The sequence below is a fragment of the Heterodontus francisci genome, chromosome 2 (genome assembly GCF_036365525.1).
Source record: "Heterodontus francisci isolate sHetFra1 chromosome 2, sHetFra1.hap1, whole genome shotgun sequence".
NCBI classification, from domain to species: domain Eukaryota; kingdom Metazoa; phylum Chordata; class Chondrichthyes; order Heterodontiformes; family Heterodontidae; genus Heterodontus; species Heterodontus francisci.
In genome coordinates, this window is record NC_090372.1 from 154,745,944 (window position 1) to 154,762,917 (window position 16,974).

The 16,974-nt window shown below is 40.9% G+C and overlaps 1 protein-coding gene across 11 annotated transcripts in view; it reads right to left on the bottom strand.

The window, feature by feature from the left end:
• Positions 1 to 16,974, bottom strand: part of akap9 (A kinase (PRKA) anchor protein 9) — a 362,971-nt gene that overhangs the window by 257,166 nt on the left and 88,831 nt on the right. For all 11 annotated transcript variants that reach the window (XM_068012548.1, XM_068012537.1, XM_068012517.1 and 8 more), the window contains exons 4-6: positions 11,502 to 11,561; positions 9,139 to 9,309; positions 4,683 to 4,838 (exon numbers count right to left, since the gene is read on the bottom strand). In XM_068012548.1, coding sequence (XP_067868649.1) covers positions 4,683 to 4,838; positions 9,139 to 9,309; positions 11,502 to 11,561 — 387 coding nt within the window. The remainder of the gene's footprint in view (positions 1 to 4,682; positions 4,839 to 9,138; positions 9,310 to 11,501; positions 11,562 to 16,974) is intronic.

The window sequence follows — 16,974 nt, forward strand, 5'->3', positions numbered from 1 at the left end:
AATTCATATAAAAAAAGGCCTGAATTTCAAACGGTTAGCTTTGCAAAATAAGATTACATCCACACTAATTATAATTCAGTTCATAAAGTGAAAGATAACTACAAAAAATGCTGTCAAGTCTTTCATGAATTAACTGCATTTTAGTGCTTCAAATACAAAATGGATTCACAGCTGTGGATCTACAGTAAAGTCAAGAGATTCTCATTCTTGTTGCTCCAGAAGAACATCTAAGCATCAAGCGATGATGTAAAGAACAGTATCAGTAAAAGTAGTCTCATTTTCCCAAACTCATTCAAAAGAACAAAAAAAGGCACAATTGCACTTAGAGTATGCATCTGAATCAAGATTTAATCTGAACACATTTATTTTAGCATTAGATTAACTGCAAGGAAAATGTCGAATTTTTTTTGACTGAAATTATGGAAGATTTTGCACACACTGATAGCAAAAACTAAACTAAAAGTTTAGCTGGCAGGGAAAACAGCATTTTGATATGATGCAAGAAAGCAAGGTGATGTCTCAAAATTACAGAAATAAAAATGTCTGTAAAAGATTTTTTTTTATTCATTCATGGGATGTGAGCATCGCTGGCTAGGCCAGCATTTATTGCCCATCCCTAATTGCCCTCGAGAAGGTGGTGGTGAGCTGCCTTCTTGAACCGCTGTGGTCCATGTGAGGTAGGTACATCCACAGTGCTGTTAGGGAGTTCCAGGATTTTGACCCAGTGACAGTGAAGGAACGGCGATATAGTTCCAAGTCAGGGTGGTGTGTGATGTGGAGGGGAACTTGCAGGTGGTGGTGCTCCCATGCATTTGCTGCCCTGGTCCTTCTAGTTGGTAGACGTCGCGGGTTTGGGAGGTGCTGTCTAAGGAGCCTTGGTGCATTGCTGCAGTGCATCTTGTAGATAGCACACATTGCTGCCACTGAGTGTCGGTGGTGGAGGGAGTGAATGTTTGTAGATGGGGTGCCAATCAAGCGGGCTGCTTTGTCCTGGATGGTGTTGAGCTTCTTGAGTGTTGTTGGAGCTGCACCCATCCAGGCAAGTGGAGAGTACTCCATCACACTCCTAACTTGTGCCTTGTAGATGGTGGACAGGCTTTGGGGAGTCAGGAGATGAGTTACTCGCCGTAGGATTCCTAGCCTCTGACCTGCTCTTGTAGCCACGGTATTTATATGGCTATTCCAGTTCAGTTTCTGGTCAATGGTAGCCCCTAGGATGTTGATAGTGGGGGATTCAGCGATGGTAATGCCATTGAATGTCAAGGGGAGATGGTTAGATTCTCTCTTGTTGGGGATGGTCATTGCCTGGCATTTGTGTGGCGTGAATCTTACTTGCTACTTATCAGCCCAAGCCTGGATATTGTCCAGGTCTTGCTGCATTTCTACACAGACTGCTTCAGTATCTGAGGAGTCTCGAATGGTGATGAACATTGTGCAATCAGCAGCAAACATCCCCACATCTGACCTGATGATTGAAGGAAGGCCATTGATGAAACAGCTGAAGATGGTTGGGCCGAGGATACTACCCTGAGGAACTCCTGCAGTGAGGAACTCCTGCAGTGACGTCCTGGAGATCAGATGATTGTTTAATTGATTGATTTATGCTCGTGTGTGCTATGGTTTGTTAATTATTATGTTGCAACTTGCAAATCCTTACACCGACAATCTCTCATAGTTCAATTCATTATGGAATGGTAAAGGTCAGCAGGATCATGATCTTTCCTTAGTTAAAGCAGTAAAGGGCAGGCAAGGTGCTTTTTTTTTTATTCTTTCATGGGATGTGGCCATCACGGGCAGCCAGCATTTGTTGCCCATCCCTAATTGCCCTTGAACTGAGAGGCATGCTAGGCCATTTCAGAGGACAGTTAGGAATCAATCACAATGCTGTGGTTCTGGAGTCACATATAGGCCAGACCAGGCAAGGATGGCAGATTTCCTTCCATAAAGGACATTAGTAAACCATATGTCAATGATAGTAATGGTGTCATGAAACTGAGACTAACTTTCAATTCCATATTAATTAGGTACTGGATGCAGGTGATGTTTGAGCAATTATCATCTGAAGGCTCATTTGCAGGTAGTAGCAGGTAATATTTCCCAGTTTCACAGGGCTGCAATCACCTAGTCAAATAATCACCCAGGGTTTCATGGATGTTGGGGTACTACGGGTTGTGGGTGGGGTGGGCATTTAGAAAGGTTGCCTGCATGTACTGGTTTTCAATGTCTCCCAGTTACTCAGCCAACAGGTGTGTATATCTGGTGCTACAGCTTTCTGCTACAAGAAGCAACGCTAAGAGCGCTTGCACATAATGATCAGGCTTTCACTTTTATAAGACATTAAAGCCATTGCAAGACTAGTTGGGCATATGCCAATAGTTACTAATCTTGACTTTTTAAAATCAGTTCCCAAGAATCACGCTTCAGATTTCCATGCTTAATTTACAAAACTCTACTTTAGCCAAAGAAATACATTGAGAATGAGAAAAAAGTTTTACCATGGAAGATTAAACAGCTCATAGCTAGCATACAAAATGAAAAACAGGAGGTGAATTATCTTTATATTTTTAGTAGAATTTCTAGAGAAAGATCATCTGCCTTGCTGAATCACCTTCAGTGCTTGATTCAAAGGCATCTTCTGCACACTGTTGGAGTGGACAACTATTGCATTGAGGAAAGTTACCAGAGATGACACTGCTGTAGGTCTGATATGGTTTTTTTTGGGGGGGGGTGTTGGTGAGGGAAACACTCCTACAGTAAACTAAACATAGGCGCAACACTACAGAGAGGAAGAATCTAATAAAATTAACAGATCCAACTACTAAGAAAACATGCCTGTGCTGGATGCAGACTTTTGGTTTTTCATAAAATAATACATTAAAATCACGGGATCTGATTTCTGTGACACTCATGAAAAGCCTACTGCCTTACCCATGACAATTAATATTCTCTTTTGGATGGAATACTAACGGCTGTAAAGTAATCCAGTAAAATATCAATTTGCCTTGAAATCAGTGCCGGAAATGTTCAGGCCTGTTGATGTGTCATGTGCTACAATCCACTAGCTTTGAATCTATGCTTCCAAGTTGTATGGCCTTCCCCTATCTTCCTCACCAGGCAACAAAGGACCAATCAGTGTCAGTGAAGGAATTGGTAGATGTAGATGCAGATTCTGCAGAACATTTACCGTCTTGGATATCCATCACGGGACTAGACTGGAAGCCTAGTCTATGTCTACCTGTTGGTGAAACGGGCTCAATGGTAGGAACCTTGAACTGGAAACTACAAATTAGTCACTAGCATCCAACAGCAACAATAACTTGCATCGTATATAGTAAAACGTCATAAGGCACTTTACCAGACAAAATTTGAATCAAGCCACCTAAAGAGATATTAGGACAGGTGGGGAGGTTTAAGAAGGGAACCCCAGAACTTGGGGCATAGACAGCTGAAGGCACGACTGTCAATGGTGGGACAATGGAAATTTGGGATGCACAAAAGATTACAAGTAGAGAAATGCACAAATCTTTAAGGGTCTTCGGGCTACAGGAGGTTACAGAGAAAAGGGAAGGGTGAGGCCATGTGGGCTTTGAACACAGTGACAAGGATTTTAAATGTGAGGCATTGTCAGGCTGGGTGCCAATGTAGGTCAGCGAGCACAGGGATGATGGAAAGAACAGACATGATGCAAGCTATGCTACAGGCAGCAGAGTTTTGGATGAGCTCAAGTTTACAGAGGGTGCAAGGTGGGAGGCTGGCCAGGACAAAATTGGAATAGTCGATTCTAGAGATAACAAATGCAGTCGCAAAGGTGACATTCTAAATAAAACTTAGTATTGGCATTCAGCTGCTCCTTTAAGCTTGTAATTGCAATTCAGAGAATTGAACTGCAGGGACCTCCAATAACCAAAGTGGACAGAGAAGTGAAAATAGGGGTGAACAGCTATTCTTTAATGCCAGAATGATTTAAGCTCACTCCAACAGTTTGTGGCGATGCCAAGAATGAACAGTTTTTCATTAGGTAAGTTAACAAACCCATAAGATATGTCTGCAATGGGTCAATTTTATCTCAAATGTAACCCGATAATTTAAGTCTATTAATTTGCAACAGGTTGCCAAGAACATCAATAATGCCATCTCATAGGAATTAAAATTAAACAACATTTCTATTTTGGTGTGCATATTATATATTTTGAGGCAAACCCCTTAGAAAAGAAAGAGCACACCTTTATGTCGCTCCTTTCCAGTCTTCAGGATATCCCAAAGCACTTCACAACCAATTACTTCAAGTGTAGTCAGTGTTGCTTTGTAGGCAAACATAACAGCCAATTTACACACAGCAAAGGTCCCACAAAAATCAAATGAGATAACTAACCAACTAATGTGCTCACAGGTGGTGTTGGTTGAGGAAGGAATGTTGATCAGTATACCACGTCAACTCCTTGTCTTTCTTTAAATAATGTCACGGGAAGTTTTACAACTTTTGGAATGTCAAAAGACAGCAGCTCACTACAGAACTGCAGTGTCAGCACAGATTGTGGACTTGCATCCCGGAGTGGAGCTTGAACTCACTGCCTTCTGCTTTAGAGGCAATAGTATTACCACAGTGCTAAATTAACAGCTTGTATACTTGTGAGCAAATCTGTGCCTATCACAAAAACATGAATGGTAATGATGAATTTTACCTGTTGAAATTGAATTTGTAGTTTTTGACTTTGCTCTGTTAAATCCAAAAATTCTTGAAGAATCTCGTCCTTTTCCTTCCTAGCTTGCTGTAGATTAGCAGTGAGCTGAGTAATAATGCCATCTCTCTGCTTGACTGCTGCTTCGAATTCTTGTAGCTGTGTAAAGAATATAATTACATGAATAAATAGCACTATTCATTTATACAATTAAGATTGCTCAATTAATCTTGAATTTCTTACTTAATACCTTCCACACCTTTAATATTTTATCTGTGAAATGAACAACAACTTTACCGTACTGTAAGTGTAACATAAGATTGATGGAGTGCTCACTACTGTCACTTTTTGTGAGAGTACCTGGATCATCATTTGTTCAGCTGGTATGGGATCCACTTAAACTGGGCTGGGATTAGTGTCCTGGCAAATTGTATAACTAGGGCTGTGGATAGGGCTTTAAACTAAAAAAAAGGGGAGGGGTGGTAAGGGTTCAGGTGAAGTGAGATTTAAAAATCTGAAGACAAAAGTTGAGACAATACAGCAGTGTATCGATACTGGTAAAGACAAGCAGAGTGGGACAGGAAGGGACAAAGAGTTTAATGGTGCATCGTGCATAAGCAAATAAGGTCTATGCAAATAATAGTAGTAAAAACAATTTAAAGGCTCTTTACCTGAATGTGTGAAACATTCGCAATAAGATAGATTAACTAGTGGCACAAATAGAAATAAACAGTTTAGATCTAATCGCCATTAGAGACACGGTTACAAGGTGATCAAGCTTGTGAAATAAATATTCCAGAGTACACAACATTTCGAAAAGTCAGGCGAATGGAAAAGGAGGAGGAGTAGCCGTGATAGTAAAGGAGCACATAGGGACAATAATGTGAACTGATCTTGGCTCAGATGATCAGGAAGTAACATCAGTATGGGTGGAGATTCGGAGTAACAAGGGTCTGGAAAAACTGGTGGGTGTAGTTTATAAGCCCCCTAACAGTAATTGTACCTTTGGACAAAGCGTTAAGCAAGAAATAATTAGGGTTTGTAACAAAGGCAATGTAATAATTTTGGATGACTTTAATCTTCATATAGACGGGACAAATCAAATTGGTAAAGGTGGCCTGGAAGGTAAGTTTGCAGATGATTTTGCGACAGTTTCCTGCACAATATGCTGTGGAACCAACTAGGGAAAAAGCTACTTTAGATCTAGTATTTTGCAGTGAGGCAGAGTTAATTAGTAATTTTATAATAATAGATCAGCTGGGAAAAATTGATTACAATTGAATTCCATATTAAGTTTGAAAGCGACACACTCCAGTTCCAAACAAGAATCATAAACTTAAAACAAAGACAATTACACAGGTATGAGGGTTGATTGGGTAAATAGACTAAAAGGTATGGCAGTAAACAAACAGTGGGAAACATTTAAAGAAACAATCTGAAGTGCTCAAAAAAGACATTTAATTAAAAAAACAAACTCAGCAAGAAAGATCCATCCATGACTTAGAAAGGAAGTTATGGATAATTTTAGATTGAAAGAACAGGCTTATAATATTATGAGGAATAATAGGAAGCCTGATGATGAGAAGTGTTTTAGAAACCAGCAAAGGCAGTGGGGGGGGGGGGGGGGGGGGGGGGGGTGGTGAAGGGGGTGTAGAGAAGGAGAAAGAAAGAGAAAGGAATAAATAAACCTCACTTGTGATAAGCACCAGCTAATCATGCTTGATACTCAGGTGCCATGCATGGTACCATTAGACACTAACCCATTGATGCTTAAGTGTAGCTGGTCTGGTAATCTTGAGGAGAGATAAGAGTACTGAGAAAGTGAAGAAAAATAGAAGGATGGAATATGAGATAATCATCATCCATGTCAATCATTGGAAGTATTGTAGTCATTCCACACTACTTCGTAGTTTAAAGATGTAATGCTATACAATGAACAATGTATGGGCATTTTGATAAGGAACTTGAAGTTCAGAACGGTATAAAAAGTGGTAGACTATTGTGGGTTTGGATCTGAAGCTCTTGATCAACCTGAAAACTCAAGCTTAGAACTCTAACGCATTTGAGTTCCCAACTATCTGATATGGTTGTAAGTACTATTTTAAATGCATCCTTACGTACTATTGCATGTACGATATATTTAATAAATCCATGACTGCTTGACCTTCGTGTTTCAAGATTTTAAGGGATAGAATATCTCATCATAAATAAAAATACCTTCTCTCATAATCAGGTAATTGACAACAACTTGCATTTATACAGCACCTTTAACTGAATAAAATGTCTCAAGGCACTTCACAGAGGCATTATAAAACTAAATACGACACCAAGCCACATAAGCAGATATTCGGGCAGATGACAAAATTGCTAGTCAAAGAAGTAGGTTTTAAGAAGTGACTTAAAGGAGGAAAGCAAGGAAGAGAGATTAGGGAGTGAATTCCAGAGCTTAGGGCCCAGGCAGCTGAAGACATGGCTAATGGCGGAGCGATTAAAATTGGGTTTGGTCAAGAAGGCTGGTATTTGAGGACTGCAGATACCTCGGAGGATTGTAAAGCTGGAGGAGATTACAGAGATAGGGAAGGGCCAGGTCATGGAGCGATTTGAAAACAAGGATGAGAATTTTAAAATCGAGGCATTGTTTATGAAGGAGCCAGTGTAGGTCAATCAGCATAGGGATGATGGGTGAATGGCATTTGGTGCGAATGGCATTTGGTGCGAATTAGAACACGGGCAGCATAGTTTTAGATGACCTCAAGTTTACGGAGGGTAGAATGAAGGAAGCTGGTTAGCAGTGCATTAGAATAGTCAAGTCTGAAGATAACAACGGCATGGATGAGGGTTTCAGAAGCAGGATTGGAGATGGGCGATGTTATAGAGGTGGAAACAGGCGGGTCTTAGTGAAGGTATGGCTATGTGGTTGAAAGCACCTCTCGGGGTCAGATATGACACCAAGGTTGTGAACAGTGTCGGCTCAGACAGTTGCCAGGGAGAAGGATGGAATTGGTGGCAAGGGAGCAGAGTTTGTGGCAGGAACTGAAAACTCAATGCCTTCAGTCTTTCCAATATTTGATTGGAGGAATTTCTGCTCATCCAGCAATAGGTGTCAGATAAGCAGTCTGACAATTTAGAGACAGTGGAGGAGTCGAGGGAGAGGCTTGTGAGGTAGAGCTGGGTGTCATCAGCATACATGTGGAAACTGACTGTTTTCGGATGATGTCGCCGAGGGGCAGCATGTATATGAGAAATAGGAAGCAAACTGATGCATCAAATCTGTTCAGAAAGCATGTGAAGACTGTAGAAACAGATCTAGAAAGCTTGCTGGATGACCTTTTTAGAGAATACAAATGTTAACCAGAAAAGCTGAAGACTCAAAATTAAGCATTACATTAAAAGGGCATTTGGTTCATGTTTATTGTGCACTGAAAAAAAAACAACACAAGCTATATAATAGCATTGGAAATATAGTTTTGCCAATGGAGAGAAATAAATTAAAAGGTGCATAGGGAATAAACAAAAATAAATGCAGTATTCAACTTTATAAACTTGTGGTTAACTGTCACGTCTACAGTTTGGAAAGGAAGTATTTCCCTGCTAAAAATGTTGCATAACTGTAAAACCCTATATAAGTAAAGAGATACTTTTACATTATATGGGAAAATAGAAAGTAAACATCCATAAGCTTGCACACAGAACTGTATACTGCATTACTTTTAATAACCAACGTGATTTGATTACAGTAATAGGAATTGCACCACCAGTGAACTTACAAACTTAGCAAGGCAAATTTAGTACAAGGAAATATAGCTTGCATAGCCCCTATACAGAGATCTGGGAAAATTTCCACAATGCACTTGTGATTCTAAAAGGAAAGACAGAATGTAGGTTTTAATTGGTTGCAATCTTCCTTTAATAGAATTGTGATATGCTGGAATATTTTCCATTATAGTTCTTAATATTGTATCTTAACAGAACATCTGTACCATCAAACACTTCAGCTCAAATAATTCTAAATCTTGACTATGTAATGTTAGCAGAAAATCTTAATAATGAGCTACATAAAAATAATTTATATAGACACCAGCAGAATACTAAATAGAAACAATAAATTACATATGCCTAAGACAAGCCCAATAAGAGGGAACCGGACAGCCAAATATGATGCACGTCCTTCAGTTCAAATGTTCTTTCATTTCAAACCAAGGTCAAATATTCAGGTAACCAGACTGAAGCAAAAATGAGACTTCACATTTTGGCTTTGAAAATGCATATAGTTTAATTTATCATGAAACAGAAAGGAATTTGGAAAATAACATGATCCTGGGACTAATATTTTATCACATCAGGAAAAATGTTGACTACCTATTAGAGATTTTTTTATATTAAGACAGCAATAAATCAGGTAAATGTGCTTACTTACCAAAAGGACAAGAAATACATAAATGGGATCATGGAAATTTACCTGCCGGAAACCTTCTTTACCAAATACCCCCCTCAGTTCTTCAAGCTCCCTGTTCAGCTCTTCAACCTCTTGTTGTTTTGCAGCTAGACCTTCCTCCATTATCTCGAGTCGTGTCTGAAAGGGCTTTGCATCATGCTCAGAGTAGGTCCCTGATATGCTAAATTCCTCTTCCTAAAGCAATTAAAACGAATTAAAACCCTGTAAGTATTACATTGTGATTTTTAAAGAGAAGGCATAGACAGGCAAAAATGAATTCGTGAGAGAGGCAGATTTAATATTAAAACATGCAGCTAGTAGCATTTTATCACTATAGCAACCATTGTTAGCAATTTGCACTTCAAGAGCTTCAAGGTGCACTTGTCTATTTTTTAACCCATAGTACTGTGATGGGCAAAACTTAAAACAATATTACTTTTGTGTCATTTCTGGTGAATATTCTCATGACATATTCAAAAACAGTGAAAATCTTGCCAAGCGTTTCAAAAAGATTGCTCTAGTCATATTATAAATCCATTGGTGAGAATTAAAGTTATAAAATATAGCCTATTTCATCTCCAAATTTTCACATTTGGTAGGAGACTTAGTGAAAACTCTTAACTGTCTTACTGAATGATTTCAGTTCCTCCAATGACCATGCCATGGCACTGAATTCTTCTGAATGGAAAATCTAATGTTTAATATTTGGTCTGCGCAACGGTAATGCACTGCAAGATATCAATGTGGGTATACATTTTTAAGGAAATACGGCATTAAGATTCTAGTTCCTTATTGCCATCCAGAGATCCTGCAAGTAACTGTGCATGCACAGATGTCAGAACAGGATCAGATTGGCCTAGGTTGCACTCCTCTCATGGTTGCCATTCAGTTCAGGTTCACATTTGAACAGCAACTATTTGAATGAGATACCCGGTGGCCTGTCAGCACTCATGCAACTATGCCCATCCATGAGTTATCACTTTTGGAAGTGAGGAGGCTTAAAAAAAAGTTCAACATTTAAAAAATATGAATTAAAATGCAACATGCATGGTATTTTGAAAAGCAAAAGTTGAAAAATTAAGCAAAATCATAATTTATGAGCAATACATATTGCTTCTTTTTAAATCAAATCATTTCAAATAATCTGCTTTACAGAAAGAGAGTTGAAAGTTTTCAATACCAACAACCAATTGTAAATTTGAGGCTGAAAGCGATAATATTTCACTTTAGCTGCTGGTGTAAATCAGAACATACTGTGACCAATAGATTCTCCATAAACTATTTGCTAGGAGGAATTTTAGCCAATTCATTCATTTGAAAATTCTAGGTATTCCACTGTTAACTATGTATTATCCACTTGGTTCATATAATTAAAAATGACAACTGGATATCAAATCATTGTAAAAAAGCAACAAGAAACACAGGCTCAACAGATATACCTTGCTCTCTGATGTAGCAAAGCAGCTCATAACACCAATGTTAGTATACATATTATGGATTAATAAAGTATCAAAGCACATTAGTTTGCTCATGTTAATACGCATTATTAACCAACTGCTACTCAATGGCTGAAAATGGTCACAATATAATTCCAGAGTGTCTTTGGGTGATTGTGTGTGTTAAGGTTGAAGAATGCCAGTGGAAAAAATAAATTTTCCATGTTTTAACATTTTGTGTCAGCATCATGCCAGATCAGGTGCAGCATGGGCAAAAGTAAATTTCTCTCTAACGTCCAAGACAGCAATAGATTTTTGGATACTAGGGGAACTGAGGGATTTGTGGACAGTACAGTAAGGTGCAACTGAGGTAGATCAGCCATCATTTTATTGAATGGCAGAGCAAGCTCGAAGGCACAAATGGCCTAATCCTGCTCCTACTTCTTGTGTTTTAACTTTACTCTGCCCCGAAACTGGTTTAACTTAAAACTCAAGAAAATGTCTTTTTGCTGCATTTATATATTTCTCACATTCGTGATCCTTAGAGCCTTTCTTAAATTGCCAATCAGTTCTGTGTTTTAGATGCAAGCCAAAAAGAACTGGACGAACTACTTTCACAAAGGACTATTGCATTTAATAGGGGGGGGTGGGGGGACAGGGGGGTGGTGGGTGAGAAATATCACAAATCAGGCTGGATTGGACTCAGTCATGGGTACCAGAATTAAGTATTCTAACTTACTGACCAGTCAGCACGTTTACTAATTTCCATAACCAATTATATAAGTTTAACTCCTCACTGGTTACTAAAATTGATACTGAATTATTTAATTCCTGAATGTAGACAGTTATATGTATTTACACTCTGGGAACCATGCCAGCCATACTGGAAAAAAACTCCAGTCAGTAGCTGTGGGTAATTATACCAGCAGGTTATTTTATTTCATACTGTACCCTCAAAACATCTTCTGCTTTAAATACAGTTTCTTGCTGCACTGTACAAAAACCATTTGCCTATACAAATCAAACAATATTTTTAAGCATTTTCTCATCCATTCCTAAAAATATATGCTAAAGAAAATACAGCATTAATGTTGGTTAATACCAGTTGAAGAACATGTAAACAATTTCTAACTATCCAATTATACTGTCCTATAACATAGTGGATCAAACTGTACTTCACCAAAATACTTTCATAACTTCTCACGCCCATTTGCTGTTAGAAATTAAACACAAAACATCAATAAATGTAATTTTTATTTAAAAAACATAAAACACCTCAATGTATTTATTTCCTTTCTTCTTTTCAAATGCTTTATGTAGCTCCATTTATCAGAGCCTCTCCCACCTTTCTGCAAATAAGCAGTTAGAGGTTGGACTTATGGCCACTATAGTGTGGAGCAAAAACCTAGTAAACTTCCCATCAATACCTTAAAATATTAAATGAAAAAAATAATTAAGAGCTTCTATCAGTGCTAACATATATTTACCAATTGACATCCCCATCCTATCAGCATGTATTAGCCACCATTTCATCACCAAGCCTTGTCTCTGATTCCCGATACTCAAGTGTCTCTTCCATGTTTGTGGAGTTAAAAGTTATTTTCCTCTGCTGAAGATCTACAACATCCCACAGGTACATCAAGGTTGTATAACACTCACACCCCCTCATCTCCATCCACTCTCCCTCATCTCCATCCACTCCGCTTATTCCTGCTTCCTGACCTGACTCTCCCTACTTGGTTTTTATATCGGGTGCTATGCCTCTCACATGGGACGCACTAGTTTTAAAATAAATTTTTTTTTATATCATTGAAATCAATTCCCTGTAGCATTTCTCACAGAGGCACAACTTGTACACGACATAGGTAGGAAGAGAGATGGGGATTTAAGGCAGAAATTCAGGGAGCTAGGGTGGAAGCTTAGAGCGAGAACAACCAGAGTTGTTATCTCTGGGTTGTTGCCTGTGCCACGTGCTAGCGAAGAGAGGAATAGGGAGAGAGAGGAGTTGAACACGTGGCTGCAGGGATGGTGTAGGAGGGAGGGTTTTGGTTTCCTGGATAATTGGGGCTCTTTCTGGGGTAGGTGGGACCTCTACAAACAGGATGGTCTTCACCTGAACCAGAGGGGTACCAATATCCTGGGGGGGAGATTTGTTAGTGCTCTTCGGGGGGGTTTAAACTAAATCAGCAGGGGAATGGGAACCTAAATTGCAGTGCCAGTGTACAGGCTGTTGAGAGTAGTGAGGTAGGGGATAAGGTTACAGGGACGCAAGAGGGCACTGGCAAGCAAGAACTTGGTTTAAAGTGTGTCTACTTCAACGCCAGGAGCATCCGGAATAAGGTGGGTGAGCTTGCAGCATGGGTTGGTACCTGGGATCCTGATGTTGTGGCCATTTCGGAGACATGGGTAGAGCAGGGGCAGGAATGGATGTTGCAGGTTCCGGGATTTAGATGTTTCAGAAAGAACAGAGAAGAGGGTAAAAGAGGGGGGGGTGTGGCATTGTTAATCAAGGAAAGTATTACAGCGGCAGAAAGGACGTTTGAGGACTCGTCTACTGAGGTAGTATGGGCCGAGGTTAGAAACAGGAGAGGAGAGGTCACCCTGTTGGGAGTTTTCTATAGACCTCCGAATAGTTCCAGAGATGCAGAGGAAAGGATAGCGAAGATGATTCTCGACAGGAGCGAGAGTAACAGGGTACTGGTTATGGGGGACTTTAACTTTCCAAATATTGACTGGAAATACTATAGTTCGAGTACTTTAGATGGGTCTGTTTTTGTCCAGTGTGTGCAGGAGGGTTTTCTGACACAGTATGTGGACAGGCCAACCAGGGGCGATGCCACATTGGATTTGGTACTGGGTAATGAACCCGGCCAGGTGTTCGATTTAGATGTAGGTGAGCACTTTGGCGATAGTGATCACAATTCGGTTAGGTTTACCTTAGCGATGGGCAGGGACAGGTATATACCGCAGGGCAAGAATTATAGCTGGGGGAAAGGAAATTATGACGCGATTAGGCAAGATTTAGGATGTGTAGGATGGGGAAGGAAACTGCAGGGGATGGGCACAAACGAAATGTGGAGCTTATTCAAGGAGCAGCTAATGCGTGTCCTTGATAAGTATGTACCTGTCAGGCAGGGAGGAAGTTGTCGAGCAAGGGAGCCGTGGTTTACTCAAGAAGTTGAAGCGCTTGTCAAGAGGAAGAGGGCGGCTTATGTTAGGATGAGACGTGAAGGCTCAGTTAGGGCGCTTGAGAGTTACAAGCTAGCCAGGAAGGATCTAAAGGGAGGGCTAAGAAGAGCAAGGAGAGGACACGAGAAGTCATTGGCGGATAGGATCAAAGAAAACCCTAAGGCTTTCTATAGGTATATCAGGAATAAACGAATGATAAGAGTTAGAACAGGGCCAATCAAGGATAGTAGTGGGAAGTTGTGTGCGGAATCAGAGGAGATAGGGGAAGCGTTAAATGAATATTTTTCGTCAGTATTTACAGTAGAGAAAGAAAATGTTGCCGAGGAGATTACTGAGATACAGCCTACTAGGCTAGATGGGATTGAGATTCACAAGGAGGAGGTGTTAGCAATTTTGGAAAGAGTGAAAATAGATAAGTCCCCTGGGCCAGATGGGATTTATCCTAGGATTCTCTGGGAAGCCAGGGAGGAGATTGCAGAGCCGTTGTTGTTGATCTTTAAGTCGTCATTGTCGACAGGAGTAGTGCCGGAGGACTGGAGGATAGCAAATGTTGTCCCCTTGTTCAAGAAGGGGAGTAGAGACAGCCCTGGTAATTATAGACCTGTGAGCCTTACTTCGGTTGTGGGTAAAATGTTGGAAAAGGTTATAAGAGACAGGATTTATAATCATCTTGAAAAGAATAAGTTCATTTGCGATAGTCAGCACGGTTTTGTGAAAGGTAGGTCGTGCCTCACAAACCTTATTGAGTTTTTCGAGAAGGTGACCAAACAGGTGGATGAGGGTAAAGCCGTGGATGTGGTGTATATGGATTTCAGTAAGGCGTTTGATAAGGTTCCCCACGGTAGGCTATTGCAGAAAATACGCAAGTATGGGGTTGAAGGTGATTTAGAGCTTTGGATCAGAAATTGGCTAGCTGAAAGAAGACAGAGGGTGGTGGTTGATGGCAAATGTTCATCCTGGAGTTTAGTTACTAGTGGTGTACCGCAAGGTTCTGTTTTGGGGCCACTGCTGTTTGTCATTTTTATAAACGACCTGGATGAGGGTGTAGAAGGGTGGGTTAGTAAATTTGCGGATGACACGAAGGTCGGTGGAGTTGTGGATAGTGTCGAAGGGTGTTGTAGGGTACAGAGGGACATAGATAGGCTGCAGAGCTGGGCTGAGAGATGGCAAATGGAGTTTAATGCGGAGAAGTGTGAGGTGATTCACTTTGGAAGGAGTAACAGCAATGCAGAGTACTGGGCTAATGGGAGGATTCTTGGTAGTGTAGATGAGCAGAGAGATCCTGGTATCCAGGTACATAAATCCCTGAAAGTTGCTACCCAGGTTAATAGGGCTGTTAAGAAGGCATATGGTGTGTTAGCCTTTATTAGTAGGGGGATCGAGTTTCAGAGCCACGGGGTCATGATGCAGCTGTACAAAACTCTGGTGAGGCCGCACCTGGAGTATTGCGTGCAGTTCTGGTCACCGCATTATAGGAAGGATGTCGAAGCTTTGGAAAGGGTGCAGAGGAGATTTACTAGGATGTTGCCTGGTATGGAAGGAAGGTCTTACGAGGAAAGGCTGAGGGACTTGGGGTTGTTTTCGTTAGAGAGAAGGAGGAGGAGAGGTGACTTAATAGAGACATACAAGATAATCAGAGGGTTAGATAGGGTGGATAGTGAGAGTCTTTTTCCTCGGATGAGGATGGCAAACACGAGGGGACATAGCTTTAAGTTGAGGGGTGAAAGATATAGGACAGATGTCAGAGGTAGTTTCTTTACGCAGAGAGTAGTAGGGGTGTGGAACGCCCTGCCTGCAACAGTAGTAGACTCGCCAACTTTAAGGGCATTTAAGTGGTCATTGGATAGACATATGGATGTAAATGGAATAGTGTAGGTCAGATGATCGGCGCAACATCGAGGGCCGAAGGGCCTGTACTGCGCTGTAATATTCTAATTCTAATTCTAAGGAAGGCCACTGATCCATCCAGAAAGTCCCCCAACTGCAGTATTCATTCAATTCTAAAATGATTGCAAAGTTTTCCCCAGCACTACTGTGTGTGAAGAACTTGCTGATAGCAGTCCTAAATGTCTTTTTATTAGTATGAACCTTCAGCCCTTGTAGGACAGAGTTTCTTCTTTGGCCTCCTTATCTCGAGAGACAATGGATAAGCGCCTGGAGGTGGTCAGTGGTTTGTGAAGCAGTATACAGGAAGAAATAACGGGGGCTAGTAAGAAAGGTACTGCAGTGAGGGTAGGAATAGGAGGATTAGGCAAATGAATGCGTGGCTGAAGAGTTGGTGTAGGTGGGAGGGCTTCAGCTACTTGGATCATTGGGATCTCTTCTGGTGCAGAGGTGACCTGTACAAGAAGGACGGGTTGTATCTAAACTGGAGTGGGACCAATAACCTTACGGGGAGGTTTGCTAGTACTACTCGGGAGGGTTTAAACTAGTCTTGCAGGGGTTGGGACCCAAAGTAGTAGTCTCTCCGATGAGATAGTTGAGGCAAATATAGAGGTTAAAGCAAGCAAGTCCAGTAGGCAGGCCGTGCAGGGGCAGGGCAGGGAGTGTGGAAGGTCTGGTAGGCTAAACTGCATTTACTTTAATGCAAGAAGCCTTACAGGTAAGGCAGATGAACTCAGAGCATGGATCGGTACATGGAATTGAGATATTATAGCTATTATGGAAACGTGGTTGAGGGATGGGCAGAACTGGCAGCTCAATGTTCCGGGGTACCGATGCTTCCGGCATGAATAGAGGTGGAGGTAAGAGAGCAGCGAGGGTTGCACTATTGATTAGGAAGGACATCACGGCAGTACTTAGAGAGGATATCCCGGGGGAAATGTCCAGCGAGGCCATATGGGTAGAACTCAGAAATAAGAAAGGGGTGATCACTTTGATGGGATTATACTATAAAGCCCCCCAATAGTCAGAGGGAAGTGGAGGAGCATATATGTAGGGAAATCACAGATAGGTGTAGGAATTGTAGGGTTGTAATAGGTAATTTTAACTTCCTTAATATTGACTGGGACTGCCTTAGTGCTAAAGGATCAGATGGGAAAGAATTTGTTAAGTGTGTCCAGGATAGTTTGCTGAAGCAGTGTGTGGATGGCCCTACTAGAGAAGGGGCTACACTCGACCTCCTCTAAGGAAACGAGGATGGGCAGGTGGTTGATGTGTCAGTGGGGGAGCACTTTGGGACCAGTGACCAGAACTCTATTAGCTTCAAGATAATTATGGAAAAGGATAGGACTGG